The 15,848-nt window shown below is 47.6% G+C and overlaps 2 protein-coding genes across 2 annotated transcripts in view; one reads left to right on the top strand and one right to left on the bottom strand.

Annotated features, from left to right (window-relative positions):
- The window catches only part of VSIG10L2 (V-set and immunoglobulin domain containing 10 like 2), a 5,613-nt gene extending 4,555 nt beyond the window's left edge, over positions 1-1,058 (top strand). Inside the window, exons 11-12 of the mRNA XM_033519659.1 lie at positions 228-406; positions 488-1,058. Coding sequence (XP_033375550.1) covers positions 228-406; positions 488-564 — 256 coding nt within the window. The 3' untranslated portion in view covers positions 565-1,058. The remainder of the gene's footprint in view (positions 1-227; positions 407-487) is intronic.
- Positions 1,059-1,195: 137 nt separating this feature from the next.
- Positions 1,196-15,848, bottom strand: part of CDON (cell adhesion associated, oncogene regulated) — a 56,814-nt gene continuing 42,161 nt past the window's right edge. Inside the window, exons 16-22 of the mRNA XM_033519690.1 lie at positions 14,207-14,329; positions 12,568-12,795; positions 11,246-11,520; positions 8,856-8,935; positions 4,259-4,518; positions 2,407-3,374; positions 1,196-1,640 (exon numbers count right to left, since the gene is read on the bottom strand). Coding sequence (XP_033375581.1) covers positions 3,208-3,374; positions 4,259-4,518; positions 8,856-8,935; positions 11,246-11,520; positions 12,568-12,795; positions 14,207-14,329 — 1,133 coding nt within the window. The 3' untranslated portion in view covers positions 1,196-1,640; positions 2,407-3,207. The remainder of the gene's footprint in view (positions 1,641-2,406; positions 3,375-4,258; positions 4,519-8,855; positions 8,936-11,245; positions 11,521-12,567; positions 12,796-14,206; positions 14,330-15,848) is intronic.

The following is a 15,848-nucleotide window of genomic DNA, read 5'->3' on the forward strand; positions in this document are numbered from 1 at the left end:
TCCCCGTGCCCAAATCCCAGTGTCCAAATCCCCGTGCCCAAATCCCCGTGCCCAAATCCCCGTGCCCAAATCCCAGTGCCCAAATCCCAGTGCCCAAATCCCTGTGCCCAAATCCCAGTGTCCAAATCCCCGTGCCCAAATCCCTGTGCCCAAATCCCTGTGCCCAAATCCCTGTGCCCCGCTGCTCCCGTGCCCGGACACCGGCCAGACCCCGCGTGTCCCCCCAGGGCTGGTCCCGGCGCCCAGGAGCCCGTGGGCACAGCGGAGGATGCTGAAGCAGCCGCAGGCGGGGATGAGGAAGCCAGGCCAGCACAGGGAGACTCGTCTGCCCCGGGCACGGCAGCAGCTGCCGAAGCAGCAGCAGCAGCAGCAGAAGGGGACCCGTCTGTCCCCAGCACGGCCGCAGGTACCGGGGCGAGCTGAGGCTGAGCCCCCTGCCCCGCTGAGCCTCTGCCCACCTGCGGCACTCGGCCCCCACCCCTTGCAGAGCCGCTCTCGGCAGCACCAGGCACCACCGAGGAGCCACCAGTTAATGTCACCATCACCGTGACGGCGACACCGTGACCGCTCCGGCTTTTGCTCTTTATTTCCCTTCCCTCCTCTCTTCCACACCACGGGACGGCAGCACCCACCTGTGCCGTGCTGGGCTGCGAGGCAGCTGGCTCCAAATGCAGCACCCGGTGAAAGCCCCTCCAGCTCAGGCTCAGGCCTGTAGTTACTGCTGGAGCTAAAATAAATATTTAGGCTACAATAAATAGTTTCTCACCGATGGCAGAAAAAAAGCCTGAGGGCTGAAGCGCCGCTCTCAGCCCCAGGCATCGACAGGGGATGCTGCTTTGGGGCTGTGCTGAGCTTTCTGTGGTGCAAAAACAGCCACAAAGCTTTTTGTGGGAAGGGGCCTCATCTTCACTCCAAAATCCCCAGTTTCAGGCAGAACTGCAGGAGGTTAAGAATAGTGTTTTGAGATGGTTTTTCCCTGCATTGGTGCAAGCATGAAGGGAAGCAGGCTCCAGGTAAAGTGTCAGGCAGTTACCAGCTTCCCTGAGTCCTCATCTTCTGGTGTGTGTGGAAACAAGGGCACCTTGGGCCATTTTCTCCTGTATTTGGTTAATCATAACCCTTTGGGAAGTATCAAGCCACACAAACCAACCTCAATCAGTGTGCACAGACTATCAATCCCCACACCAGCCATAAATCAGCATCAATCCCTTTATCAAACCACTGCCAGAAATACAAACCCTGCCCAAAGGCCCTGCAAAACCATCACTTCCAAACACACAACATTCCAAAGGGATATTACAGTTTCTCTGGAAAACAGAGCATCTTTATCTGACACACCCACAATACAGGGCAGATTTAAGCAAGGTTGTTTAAAACCATGGTTAAATTTCAGTGTTTGGGGAAAACGAAGCAGCCAGAGTTAAATCCCAGCCACTTGTCTGCCAATCTCTGCTGGAAAAGGGGAAAGCCTTGCAGCAGGTCCTGCAAAAGGAAAATCCATGAGGATGACATAAATAAAACAAGATGAGGGAGATCTGTGGTGGCTCTGGGGTACGTGGCAGCCAAAGCCCACGGGTGTGAAGTCCATGGTGTGTAGAAAACTTTGGAATAAGGCAGCTCTAGCTGGGAAGATGCACAACCTTAAAAAAAAAAAAGGCAAAAAATTAATATAACCACAAATAATGCAATAGAAGAGAAGGCTTTGGGGAGAGCTCATTGTGGCTTTCAATAAGCCCCTGAACAGGGTTTATAAAAAGGAGGGAGAGGGATTTCTTATACAAGCAGACAGGGACAGGACAAGGGAGAATGGTTTTGCACAGAGGGCAGGGTTAGATGGGATATTGGGAATAAATTCTTCCCTGTGAGGATGGTGAGGCCCTGGCACAGGGTGCCCAGAGAAGCTCTGGCTGCCCCTGGATCCCTGGAAGTGCCCAAGCTGCACAGGGATTGGAGTAGCCTGGGAGAGTGGAAGGGGCTAGAACTGGGTGAGCTTTAAGGTTTCTCCCATATCAAACTGTTCTGGGATTCTATGAAACACAAAAACCCATCCCAACACTTGGAGCAGCCCATGGAGCTGCTGCTACCAAAGCAGATCTCCAGGGCTTCCTCCTCACACAGACATCACTCCCCAGAGCCTGACTGGCAAAGCTGCACCAGTAGCCCTGAGCTCCCCAGGGCTTGGAGCAGCTGCAGCCAGGCTGGCACAGCTCCCTCCCTTCCCAGACTGGCCAGGGACACGCTGCTCTGGGCTGTAGATGTCACCTCGGGGTGCCCATCACTGTAAACTGTGCTTCATTTCTGCAGCTTTGCACTGTGACTCGTGTGGGGGGGAGGGAGTGCTTTGTGAATAATAGTTTGGTTTATTTACTGGGATTAAATTTGGAAAGGAAAAATCAGAACACCCACCCAAAGCCCTGTAGTTAAGGTTGCAGCACCTCCATCGTGCTGTGTCCAGGATGGGCAGGTTCCTGGCAGCCATGTCCAGGGCTGGTGGGAGCTGCTTCACCATGACTGGTTTCATTTCAGAGCTATCCAAGCTGTTAATAATCCCTCAAACCAAGAGCTGAGCTGTGTTTTGTCTTCTGCAAGTGGGAAAGTGAGGCTGGATTTCCACCTGTACTTCTGCAGAAGCACCTAAAGACACAGTCACTGACCCAAGTTCTGCTTCAAGCTGCACAGGACAGACTCAACCAAGGCTCACTTTTCTTATTAATCTTCTGATTTCCTCATTGGGATCTTCCCAGCAAAATCAAAAGAGGCCAGGAGGTGTTCACGGAAAGGAGGGTTCAAGTACCATGTCACTGAGCTGCCAGGGAGGTGGCAGATGTTGGTCCTTTCAGACCTGCTTAAATCCCTCTCTTGGGGTCCTCAGAAGAGCCTGTCCTGCTGGTAAATTGCCACGGAAACACACTCCACATTTCCCATCCTCATTCTTTATATTATTACAATTCTTTTTTATACACATAATCAGGCTAGTTTTGTGGTGTGTGGGGGAAGAAAAAAAAAAAAACAACCAACAAAAAAAGGGATTTCAAGGCATAAATAATATAAAAAGACAACCATTTTGAAACCAAGATACATTCATATGACACTACTACAAAAAATAAATAGTGACTCTCTCTGTTATAATTAACATCCCCCCGTGACTCCCTTTCAGCGATGCTGCGGTGCAGTTCCTGGCGTTCAGTGGGGACCACGGTCACTGCCTCAGGTTTCCCGCAGCTGGAGCTGACAAAGGTCCCCAGAACCATTTAGGGTGACTCCTGATGAACTCCATCCTGGTTTTTCCTTACAGTCCTTGGAAACAGGCTGAAGAATGAGGGGACTCCAGCTCAAAATGTGGTTCGATGTTTCCGAGTGCACGCAGCTGCCGCCTGCAAAGCAAGAGCAGGACGGGTGGTTGTGTTGGGTTTTTCAGGAGATTCTCTGTCAGCTCAACAGACCCACACACCCCAAAAACTCTTTAATTCCAGTGGGTGATGCTCTTTGGGCTCAGGCTCATTCCTACATAGCAGGCACAAGTACAGGGCATAGGCTCTGTGCCAACACAGCACCTGAGCACGTTGCGGTCAGCCCAGCACTGGAATAATAAAACCTGCTCTGAGATGGCTATTGCTGAAAACAGCCATGAAATAATGCTTTAGGATTCATTTGCACGTGGTCACAATTCACACAACTGCTACATTCACCCCAAATCAGCAACAGCTCCAGGCATTTGGTGGAAATGGGTCAGTGAGGAGCTCACAGCACCAAGGCCCCACTCCTGATCTGGCACACCCTGCCAGAGGTGTGTCCACCTGAACCTCCCTTCCCCTCCTGCCACGGGGGTGCAGAGGGAGCTGCCTGATTTCAGCACACAAGCTGCAATAATTCCAGGGTGGGACAAAGTACAGTTTCTCTTTCCACCAACAGAGACTGGTCCCTTCCTGTGCCAGTTGCAGCCTCCAGGATGGCTCTGGAAGGCCTGTGTGTCCTGTGTCAGGGCCAATGGGTGTGCTGTGAGTGCAGTCACAGCCTCATGTGCTCAATTAGACCTTTTTAGAGGCATCAATCACAAGGGCATGACAGGACCAGGCACTGGAGCAGCACTGCTCCCTCTTTCTGCGATGGGAAAGGGAAGACACTTCACCTTCCTCCAAGCCTGCTCTTACAAGGCTTTAATTACCGGCTTCTCTGCAATAAATTAAGCTCCCTACAGATGTCATATAGAATATTCCCAGCTTCCCAGCCAGGTGCTGTCCTCTGTGGGATGCCTCACCATCCATGCAATCCACAGAGAGCTGGCTCATGCCCTCCCGACAGCAGGGATGCTGCGCCGGGGGCTGCTCCACGCTCTCCCTGCCCTCCTCCTCCTCCAGCCGGGCGCTGCACTCGGGGCTGGCCGAGGCCAGGCACATGGCCACCATCACATGGGGGCTCAGGGGCTTCATCTCCACACCATCCTGCTGGAAAGGGGCTCCGAGGGGCACCACGGGCAGCGTGCTGCTGCCGAAAGTGCCGTTGGTTTTGGTGAAACACCTGCGGGAGGGAGAGGGACAGAGATCAAAGTTACTCAGAGTGGCTTCTTCCCCCTCTTCTTCTGCCCTCCACCCCCACAACTTTTCAGTGTTTTACCACATCAACAATCAGAGCATTTGTCAAATCAGTTTTAAATATATTTGTGGAGCGATTCTGACATTAAGAAAAGGATTGAGTGGGGTTTTTTTTCTCCCAGCAGACAGCTGAAAACATTCAAAACACGCTCAGTTCCTTCCCCCATCGATTGAGACCCAGTGACCTGACTTGTGAGTCCATTTCTCCATCAAAGCAACTCCATAAAACATGTTTTCACTGCCAAGATAAAGAGCTCAAATTTGAAACCCAAGCAGCACACTTAAGTACCTTGAAAAATAAATACTAAGTGTTATTGGAGTGAATGCAAATTAGAAAAATAGATGTAATATAACAAATTTAACCCCCCTCCTTCTGCTGTGTAAGTCAGATTGTAATACCTGTGTAAAATGGTGGAACTGATATGAAAAGGCTGAATCAATTGTTAGAGCTGAGGTATTTAAGCTTTAAACAAAAAGGAGCAGGACTTTGACACACATACTATTGCGTCATGAGGGAAAACACCTCAATGTTTGCAGCTCCATGAACAATGTGGCCTCAGGGAACATTTATATAAACAATTCCTACATAAGAAAGCCATATCTACCCCAAAAGTAAAAGGTTCACTTGCACAGCTACGAAAAACTTTGAGAAGCTGCACGCCAAAATGCTCCTTGTTATGTGGTGCAGGAGGTGGATTCACAGATAAACACATGGAAATAAGGATGGAGAGTGTTCACACCCTCCAGTGACACCCCAAAATGCTCCAGTGGAAGCTGAGCAGGTTTCAGGTCCTTATGTGCTAGTGCAGATACAACTCTGAGCACTCTTCCCTTTTTTTCCTACCAGTTGTAAACCCATCCCTCACCTGCTTTGCTCACAGGGATCAGCCCAGTGCACTTGCTGTATGTCATCCCTGGGGCTGTTTAAGGCTGGCATTTGGAAATGCAAAAATTCATCCCTGGGACCTGTCTGCTCAGCAAGTAGCACTGTGTGCTGCTCCAGACTGATTCTGCCCCAAAACTGAGCAGAGTGGATGAAAAATTGCTGGAAAAGGAGGACTGGGACACCAGCAGTGCCAGGGCAGCAGCCAGCAGAGCTGACCTCAACAACAGGCCAGCACTGAACCAAGAAGGGTTAAAACCAGGACATGTTAAGCTTGGCAGTCTCACTTAAGTCCTGCCTAAGTCCCAGAGAACATTTGTATGGCATTAAAAAAGTCATGGCAATAAGGAAAACCACCACGCTGGAGGGAGCTGTCCTACAGCCCTGCCTAGAGCCTCAGTTCATACCTGAAACCTGACCAAAACCTGGGACCAATATTGCCAGAACTGAAAGAGCAACAAAACACCCAACAACACAAATAAATTTATCAGAGGAGGAACTGTTGTGAGTTTCCCCTTCCCTTCACCTGCAAAGCCAGAACAGGACAAACGGGCTCCCTCCCCTCCCCAAAGCTGGGAGGATGGAGCAGCACTAAGCTTCAACCTTCACTCTCCTATTTTGTCCTTCTGCTCCTGTAACTGCCTCCAAAATCATTATTCCAAGTACCAAAATACCACAGAAGCCACTGGAGAATCCACATGAAACACATCTGGTCCTCAAACAAATCCATTTATTAGTTTGCCTTTCTCTCCGCAGAGGTTTTGACTGCACTCACTTATTATTTAGAAAAAAAGGCTCAGAGAAACCCATCTAAATGTTTGGGTTTGCATGTTTCTGGGGTTTCTTCTTAAAGATACAGAGGTCAGTGGAGTTCTCTGTATTATTGTAAGAGCTTGAAGGATGTTTCAACACAGCAGTTCAGCCTTCTAAGCTTCAATAACCACAATTTGATGGAAACTAGCCATGGGGATATCCAGAGCAGAGTGTGGAGGAAGAGTGATGTTAAAATCCCTGCTGCAGAAAACACATCTTCTATCAATTCCTAACACTGAAACCCTATTAAACCATAATCCAAAAAAAATTAATAATTTAGATGAAAAAGCTGGAAAAACAAACTGATGTTCCCACATTTAATTTGCACGTTTCAGATTTCTGATCAAAATACAGTGAATTTGCAAAGCAGAGAGATCTGCAAAAGTGTAAATTCCTCTGCAAACATCAGGTATCTTGAGAGCTTTAGCACAAAAGCACAAGAGAAGAAAAAAGATCAATTCTCAATCCTGTCAACCACAAGCTTTGTCCACAATAGCAAAGTGGGTCTCCAGTTTTCAGCAGCTTCTCCCTCTGGCAAGGCTCCACAAGCAGTTATGAGGGATAAAGTGCTAATTTAAACAGAAGACCCAGGGATCTCAGCACTGGAATAATAAAACCTGCTCTGAGATGGCTATTGCTGAAAGCAGCCATGAAATAATGCTGAACCTTTAGGATTCATTTGCACGTGGTCACAATCCACACAACTGCTACATTCACCCCAAATCAGCAACAGCTCCAGGCTTTTGGTGGAAATGGGTCAGTGAGGAGCTCACAGCACCAAGGCCCCACTCCTGATGGGAGGTGTGTCCACCTGAACCTCCCTTCCCCTCCTTCCATGGGGGTGCAGAGGGAGCTGCCTGATTCCAGCACATGATTCCAGGGTGGGATGAGGAAAAGATTCCTTCCACCAACAGAGAGCAGGTCAGGGGGACTGACCTCACCTCTGCAATGAGGTCGAACAAAATGGGAAAAACACTCAAATTCCCACTTGCCAAAAGCTGACTGCACTAACCCAACAGGCCTTCCTCCTGCTTCTGCTGTTCCTCCTCCTCACCCTGGCCGTGGAGCCAGCTCCCTGGTGTAATGCTGAGGCACGTTCTGGTCCTCTCCATTCCCCTCTCCCATGTCCTCTCTCCATTCCCCCAGCGCCAGGAGCGGTCCCTGCTGTGCAGCTCTCTGCCAAACCGAGGTTAATGATCCCCTCTGGGCAAGGCAGCTGTAAGGGACAACTTGTTTCTCTATCAAGCAGTCAAATATAGAATGGGGCTGTGAAAACTCAAAGTTCAGGCCCTGCTGATGACCTGTCTGGGAGGAGCAGTGCAGCTGCAGAGGACGGAACCCTTTCCCTTGCTTTCTTAGGGGGGGGAAAAAAAAAGCAAATAAAAATCTAAATGTGTTTAAAACTGGAAGCAAGCTCTTAATTACAGTGTAACACATGTGGCATGTTCCAAATTACTGTGAGTCTCAGACATCCTGGTGAGAGCTGCTGCACAGCCTGCTCGAAATCACAGCAGTGGTGGGTGAGGGAACATCTTGGGCTTTCCTGAGACCTGCCAGGGACACTGGGCCAGGCAAGGCATGCCCAGCTCCACCTGCGAGCAGCAGCTTGTCATGCACATATTTATAGAAGGATGAAGGATTCAAAGCTCATTGTAAGTGGTATTTTAAAAAATAAAACTGTGAAAATAAAGTGAATGTGTTTTCTGCCTTCAACAACAGCTTTATTGCTCAACAGGGTCAGACTTGATGATGCTCGTGGGCCCAACTCGGACTATTCAATGATTCTATGATTAATTTCAATTCAGCTTAGCCAGATGCACACCTAAAGGCAGCTGAAGATTTTAACAATACTGAAAAATCAAAGTATGATTGAAAAAGATGCCTAGAACCTACCAGACAGAGCAGCCAAGCTTGTCTGACTTTCAGTGCTATTTCTAATCATTAAAATAACCAGAGATTTAGTCAGTATCCGAGGAGGATAATAATTCCAAAAGTGAAAATGTATCAATTTTTATTAGGTTTCCAACTCCCAGCTACAATGTAGAAGACAGATTTTCCCTTATTCTACAAAAGAATCCTTTTTCCCATGAAAAAAAGTGTGTCCCACTCTGACAATGGCTGGTCAATCTCCTCTTGAAGGCCTCAAGAACTTCAAATCCCACGTTTTACAAAGAATAGCATTGTGAAGGCAAAGGGGTGAGTTGCTTAGTGTTCTTAAGGGAATGTCAGGAAGTGTAAAATATAGAAGACCAATTAAATCCGATTTGACAAGCTCCATATGGAATGATTTTGTTATCTCAAAACTGAGGAAAACACAGGAAACACGGATTTTTTTAAAGATCCAGCACCCAACCTGCCTCAATTCCCAGAGAGCATCAGAGGAGCACGTTGAGCAAAGAGAGCTCTAACAACTCGTTTTATTTTATCCTATGGACAATCCTCAGCTGCTTTCCAGGTCATCCATGGAACTCCTGGTGCCAGCCAGGACTCCAGCTCAGCTTTTGTCAGCCCCAGCTCCAGCCCAGCACACAGAGGGAGAGCAGTTCTCTGGGCAGGTCATTTCTCACCTGTTATTGTTCCGACAATTCCGGCAGCTGATGCACTCCGAGGGGTCAGCCTGCGGCACTGCCGTGTACAGCCCACCACCCTGCAGCAGGAAGGATTAATAATAATTAGAAATCAAATCATTATTGGGACACCCAAGAGCTCTTTGACTCAGTTTCCCCACCCTGATCACGTTATCAATGCCCTGCTCTGGGCTGTACGTGGCACGGCAACACTGAGCGATTGTCCAGGGGAGAGCTTTGCCAGTGTGTGTGTCAGGGAAAAGTAAATAACTGCAGCTTAGACAAGTATGTGGTCATTTCCCTGGTCTGTTTTCAGCTTAATATGCTGAGGTTTAATTTAATAAACACACTGTAAATATATTTATTTTTAACGCTGATGACAGACACGAAAGCGAATTGCTGTTCATTAGCACGCAAGGCTTGTTTAGGGAGACAGAGGATTAAATCTGGAGGGCTGATGTCACACACAAACCCATCCCACTTTCCTGTAATTACTCTGATTAGATCAGTTTACTTCACTATACTGATTTTTGAACCGCTTGGTATTTGTACAGATGGGGTAATTCCTCAGCCAGCAATGACTCCGGGTGAGAGGGATTTTGTGTTGTTGGTTTTGGCTAACAGGGCCATTACAAGCCAGTTGAAATGCCCAGATTAACACATACCTCATTGTTAGGGACCAGGCAGACAGTGATGCAGGAGCCACTCCAACAGGGCTGCAGAGCCAGGCTCCCGGCCCCGCTCCAGGACGGAGCCAAGCTGGAAAGGCTCACCTGGATTTTGGCAGCTCAACTGGTAGAGAACTTCTAGCAACCCCTATTTTCACAAAACCAGAGCTTATCCTTATGTTTTTGAGGGATAGGGAGCACTGAGGAAATGCCTAATTAGTCTTGATTGCCATCCTGGCCAGTTTCTCCCTTCCTCATTTAACCCAATCACTGAAACAATAAAGAGCGACCAAAGGAGGCTCAGAACATCCTGTTCCTGTGTGTAGCCTCACCCACGTGCCAGTCCCAGCCCTTCTCCACAGGCAGAGATCCTGTGACATCGTGTGACTCAAACTTTCTACAACAGGGAGTGGGGAAAGAAAAAAATCAACCCCATCACCTGTTCCCAGCAAGAACCAGCGTTGGGTGGAAGCCTCGTGGCACAGAGGAGCTCCAGCCACCAAGACCTGTCACACATGTATTTTCCTTCTTTTCCCCCAAAGAAATAAAAATGGGAAGGGCAAAACATAATGCAAACTCTCAGTCTTTCTCCTGGGTGAGCTTTTGAGCACTGCAAATGTTGCCTCCCTGAGGGCTTGGAGATTTTTGCAGAGTTTCACCCACTGGGAGGTTGGACAGGTAAAAAAAAAACCAGTTTGGGCCTTGCTTGCTCTTAAAAACACCCAAAAGTGAGCACTTCTTGCTACACAAGTAGGCCAAGGACAGAATGGGGTAAAGAACTGACTGGTCTGGGCTCAGACTGGAGGGAACTGAAGTGGCAACTACTGTGCAAGTGCTAATTTGTTGTTCAATAAAATGAAGTGCTTGTGCTCAATTACCAACACAAACAATAGACCCGTTTTTTTTCTCCAGAAACAGCATGGGTTATTCAGACTTTTGAACTTTTTCTTTCAGTTTTCCTGGGCAATGTTCACAGTTTTGAGTAAGTTTAGTAAGTTTGAATGCAAGCCATCTGTTTCCATAGACAATAATGAAATCATTATTCTCTCTTGGAAACAGGACACGTTTCAGCAAATGAAGTATTTTTCCACAGCATACAAAGGCTGGATCGCAGACTGAAATTAGTTTTTAATTTTATTTTCAATTTCAAAACAAAAAACGAGCCTGTCTCAACAGTCACAAACAGGGGACTGAAAAAAAAAAACCAACCCAGCATTACTGCTCTGCTGTAGCTCAAGATGTATGGGGCACTTCATTCCATGGAACCTCCTGCGCCATTCGTGCTTTGCCATAATTAATAGCATTGCTCAGAGTTACAGATCTGAAACAGGTGGGGGAAAAACGGCAGATCCATAAAGCTGCAGAATAAGCAGCTATAATTAAATGTATTTAACTTGGAGATTGAGAAATACCATATGTACAAGTAAAGTATCTCAGCCCAGCACTGAGGCATTCTCAGAGCTTACATGCTGTTAGGAGGAGGGTAGAGGCAGATTTCCCAGAGTAAGTGGAATTCTTGCTGTCATCTGATATTCTCAAATGAAAACCATGATGTTTGCATCACAAATATCAGCCCAGTTGCTTCCTCTGGGATAAGGAATTCAGTGGAATTGGCTGTTATCAATGGATGAGTATTCCCCTACTCGAATTAAGCCTGCTTCAACAGCCCCTGAATGAATCCCAAGGTCTGGGCTCAGCCTCCCACCCGGAGTAGGACCTTACGTTCACGAGGTGATGGGGATGTTCATAGTCCACGTGTGTTCTGGACAGGGAGTTGGTGTGCCCTGGGTACAGTCCTGCTCCTCCTCCACTCATGATCCCATTGACACCATTGGCAACTTTGTGGTGGACATGGGGGCAGCCGTTGCTGAGGCCGTTGCTGAGGAAGTTTCCGTGGATGCTGCCATTGACTCGGCTGGTCCCAGGTAAGGTCGTGTACTCAATCATCTGCCCGTTGATATCTGCCCCTTGGTAGAGGTAGCCAGGAGGGTCATACTCTGCAAAAGATATTATCACTGAAAGCACTTTTATTGCTAAATGAGAAGCTAAATGAGTGTCCCTAAAAAATAAATAAACTTGTTTGTTTTTTTTTTCATTCTCCAGCTTTTGTGATCTAACTCTGATCTCCAACTGCTTAGCATACAAATGTAGACATGGAAAACAGCCCCATCCTGGAGAGCAGACCAGAAATGTTGGTCTGGAAGGACCTGGCTGATGTCAGTCACTACCAGAGCATCCTGAAACCGGGCCTTTTGTATCACCACCAGCCCCTCTGTTCTATCTGCTGTAAGCTGCTTCCAGATCTCTCTGGACTGCAGCTGAAGACACCATCTTATCTTGCAAGAAGTTTTGTTTCATTTATTTCTGTAGGAGAGTAAGAGCATTTAAAAATAACCACAGGCTGTGGCAAGAGCAAGGCTGATTTATGCACCAGGAGCAGAAAAGGCCAGTGCAGAGATTCTGCTGGCTCTGGGTTAGTGGTGGGTGCAGAGCTCCTTGAAAAGCTCCTGCTCCAGGCTCCTGCTTGCTAATGAACAGATTTTCCTTATTAACACCTCTCTGGAAGACTTGGCCATTGAATGCCATCTCACTGTACAGGGTAACAAGGGACTCATCCTAGAGCTGCAACTTTTCTTTCTTTCCAGATGCACTCAAGAAAGGGAGAGATCCAGGGTTTAACTCTCCACAATTTTAACAAGTGATAATGATTACACACATTCTGCCTCTGCAATCATCAGAGACCCGTGCAGGGGCTTAAAGTTAAACACAAACTGCAGAACTTTGCCCAGGCCTTTCCCACACCATTCTCTGGGTGAAACTGCAGCACAATCCTCCAGGGACACAGCAGGACAGGGAGCATCAGTGTGAAGAAATGGAGACATTGCTGCTCTTAAAAGCCCAAGGCACACCTGGAAGTACAAGTCTCTACAGAAATGCAAGTTGGCTCCTAACAGGAAAATGTTATGTTTATCCATAAAACGCAGCATGGACATTCCTAATTTTACTCTGCTAATATTTTCCTCGTGAAACCAACCCCCACTCACTCTGCATGGCGTTCTGCTGCCGGTTCTTCCAGAGGCACATGGCGATGAAGACGATGAGGATGAGGACCATGACCCCCAGCACACAGCCCACAATCAGGTACAGCATGTCACTGCTGCGCACGGGGCCGCTGGCGGGCACGGCCCCGCTGCCCCCGGCCCGCTCGGGGGGGTTGGGTGGTGTGCTCAGGTCCCTCACTGGATATTCAGATGCTCCTGGTGTGCGTTTCACTGATGAGTAGAGACAAACATGTGTATATCACTAAATGTATTTTCTAAATGTGGTTTTTCATCGTGAAGTGAAAATAATTACAGCTGAGTCCCGATGCCTCGCAAAGAAAGCTTCCAAGTCAGTATTAATTCCTACAATGAGAATGCCAGCTCCTATTGGGTAATAACTGTTTGCCTTGGAAAATGGTGATTATCCTGCCTGCTCACCCACTCTTTGAGGTCACTGGAACTTTAACGAGCTGCTCGAGGTACCCGTGGCTGCAACTGCTCTCTCAACTTGAAAAGAGCACAAATCTTTCCACTTCTGAGGTCAGGAAAAACCACAACACTCATTTCTCTCGCCCAGACTCTGCCAGATGACCTGCTCTTATCTGATGTGAACCCTGCTAACCCCCTTCCCAAACCACACAGTTGAAGATCAACCAAGAGATGAACAGAAAATCACTGAAAATGAGATGCTAGTTTAACCCAGGAATTGCATTTACATTCGTTTCCAGTACACCACAGTTCAGATTTATTTCATTTGACACTAAAACCCTAAAAGAGGTGCCTGGCTCAGGAGTGAAGCTGGTCAGAGAGATACAAACACCTCCATGCAGGAATGTTGGATAAGCTGAATCACCCTTATAAGCCTGGGGGAGATAAATTTTAAGGAAGAGGCAGGGGGAATAACAAATTACATCTTGCCCATTTTAAAATTAGAGAAGAACATTATATTCCTTGCAGGAGGGAGACCCACTGTGTGCACAGCCCCAAAGCCCTGCAGCTCCTATTCCCTTCCTTCAAAGGTTTCTCTACTCACTTTGCTGAATTTTGATGCTTCCGCTCCCAGAGGGCTTTTTTCTTCTTTTTTTTTCAAACATTTTTTCATAGCACTGCATTTGAAGTTTACTGTCTACATTTTCCCTTTACAGCCTTACTTGGTTTTAGAGATTAAAGGAGACAGGAATTCTTTGCAAAATAAATGTGACTGCCATATCTGACACTTCCCGAGAACAGTACAAACTTTGTGCCAGAGGCATGCAGGATTAGGGATGGAGGCAGCCAACACAGCCATCAATTGCTGTGGTCTGCACTTATACAACGTGTCACAGAGCCCTGAAGACATAAAACAGACGTACAAATCAATTCTGTCATCTTCAGGCGCATGGTTGTCTCCTAAGGAGAGGCCATCAGCACCGCGGAGGCAGCGGCGCTATCTCTGAGGGCAGGCAAAGCTGCACAGCTCTGCTGAGAGCCTCACGAGTGCAACAGATCACTTTCCATATGTTCAAAACAATCCCAGCTTGGGAAGACAAAACAATCCTCCGAAACATTCCAGAAAATTATGGTCATCATGGCAGCTGACTTTTGTGCTGCACTAAAATTCCCCCAGTGGATCTTTCCCATCCCAAAGGCCCCGCAGCCTCACCTTTGGTCTCGCAGATCATCACGTTGCTGTACTCACTCTCTCCCCCCTCGTTATAGCACTGCATCTTGATGTCATAAGAAGTTTCAGGCTGCAGGTGATTTATCAGGTGCCACTGCTTTGTACCTGTTGGGGGACAAAAAGTAAATTGACTGCAGGCCAGTTACCCACAGGAGGCAGAATTATGGATGAGTGCAATGCAAGGGCACTGCAGCTTGTCTTGTTAGCACTAAAATCTTCAGTAACAGTTTATGGACTTAGCTGAAGCCATGGCCCACGAGTGGCATCCCTGCTCATGGCAGAGGGTAGGAAATAGATAATCTTGAAGGTCCCTTTCAGCCCAAACACTCCGTAACTCTCTAAGACTTGCGTTATCATGTGAAATTGATTATTAGAAGGACTTTTTGATGAATTAAAAGTGAGAGCTTTTTCAGTATTTTCTTTTAAATAAAGTCTTTCTCTACAAAAGCCAGAACTCACTAAACTCAAAACCCAGACATCCCACACATGTGCATTTAAATCCAACAACAGCCCTGTGCACCCTCAACATGGAACTGCCAAAGGGATGGGTTTAGGGTGGATTATGATGACTATTTACAGTACACTGGGCAAATAATATGGAAAACTGGCACAGAGAGCTTGGGACAAGGGAAAAACTTGGCTGTGAGCAGACCTTGAGGTGTGAGGTACCACTGCAGCCATCGGTGTGGTGCACGAAGGACACATCTGTGTCGTTCAATTTGGCTGAAACCCCAAATAATTGAATGTGCATTTTCTGAACCATCCTGGGAACACAGCAAGGCTGTCCCGGTGCCACTGCCCCTGCAGAGCCCGAGCCCCAGCCTGAGCCAAGCAATCTTCTCTAATAGGATGGTTTTGTCATCTCTGGCCCCTGGCCAACATTTCATTTAGACACCCTCCTGAAGTACTGAGCACTTCAGGATAAATCACTCCCAGTTTTTACTTTCACGGGCTTGTGACAAATTTTACTAAACAGCAACCATTTTTTTTTTAAATTTTTTTTTTTTTTTGGTAGTTTAATTAACTGTTTGAGTGCTCTTAATCCCTCTTGGAAAATACCACCTTGAACTGTTTCCACTGTTTCTAAGGAACTGTCTACCCCCTACTGATTTAAGCATTAATAAAAAGGCTCAGGCGTGCTGGGGCTGTCACTGTGACTCCTCTGAGAGTCCAGACCCTCTGCCCAGCCCCAGCAGGGTGGGGGTACCCAGGAGAGCCCCTCTGCACCGGGGGCTGGTCCAGCCCTCTCCTGCTGCACATCCCAGAGAGGGTGGACAAGTCCTGGCTGAAGCTGGAACCGCCTTTCCCTAAATCGCACGTTTTCCCAAGATTCCGACTCGCTTTTCCCGGCGCCCCCACCCCCAAGCATTCCTTTTGGTAATTACTACACCAGGTTTTAGGTTTCCGCTTCAAACCATTAGTGGGACTGGAATCAGTACAGGCACTTTAACTGTCCTCTTCGTGCACCATTAGCAAGGGAAAACATTTAAACAACTGACATCAGACTGCATTTACATTTAAAATTCAATCTCCAGGATCATGGAAACAGAGAAATTCAGACCACAAACAGAGAAATCCAGACCAGAAACAGAGAAATCCAGACCAGAAACAGAGAAATCCAGAC

The sequence above is a fragment of the Parus major genome, chromosome 24 (genome assembly GCF_001522545.3).
Source record: "Parus major isolate Abel chromosome 24, Parus_major1.1, whole genome shotgun sequence".
In the NCBI taxonomy this organism is placed as follows: domain Eukaryota; kingdom Metazoa; phylum Chordata; class Aves; order Passeriformes; family Paridae; genus Parus; species Parus major.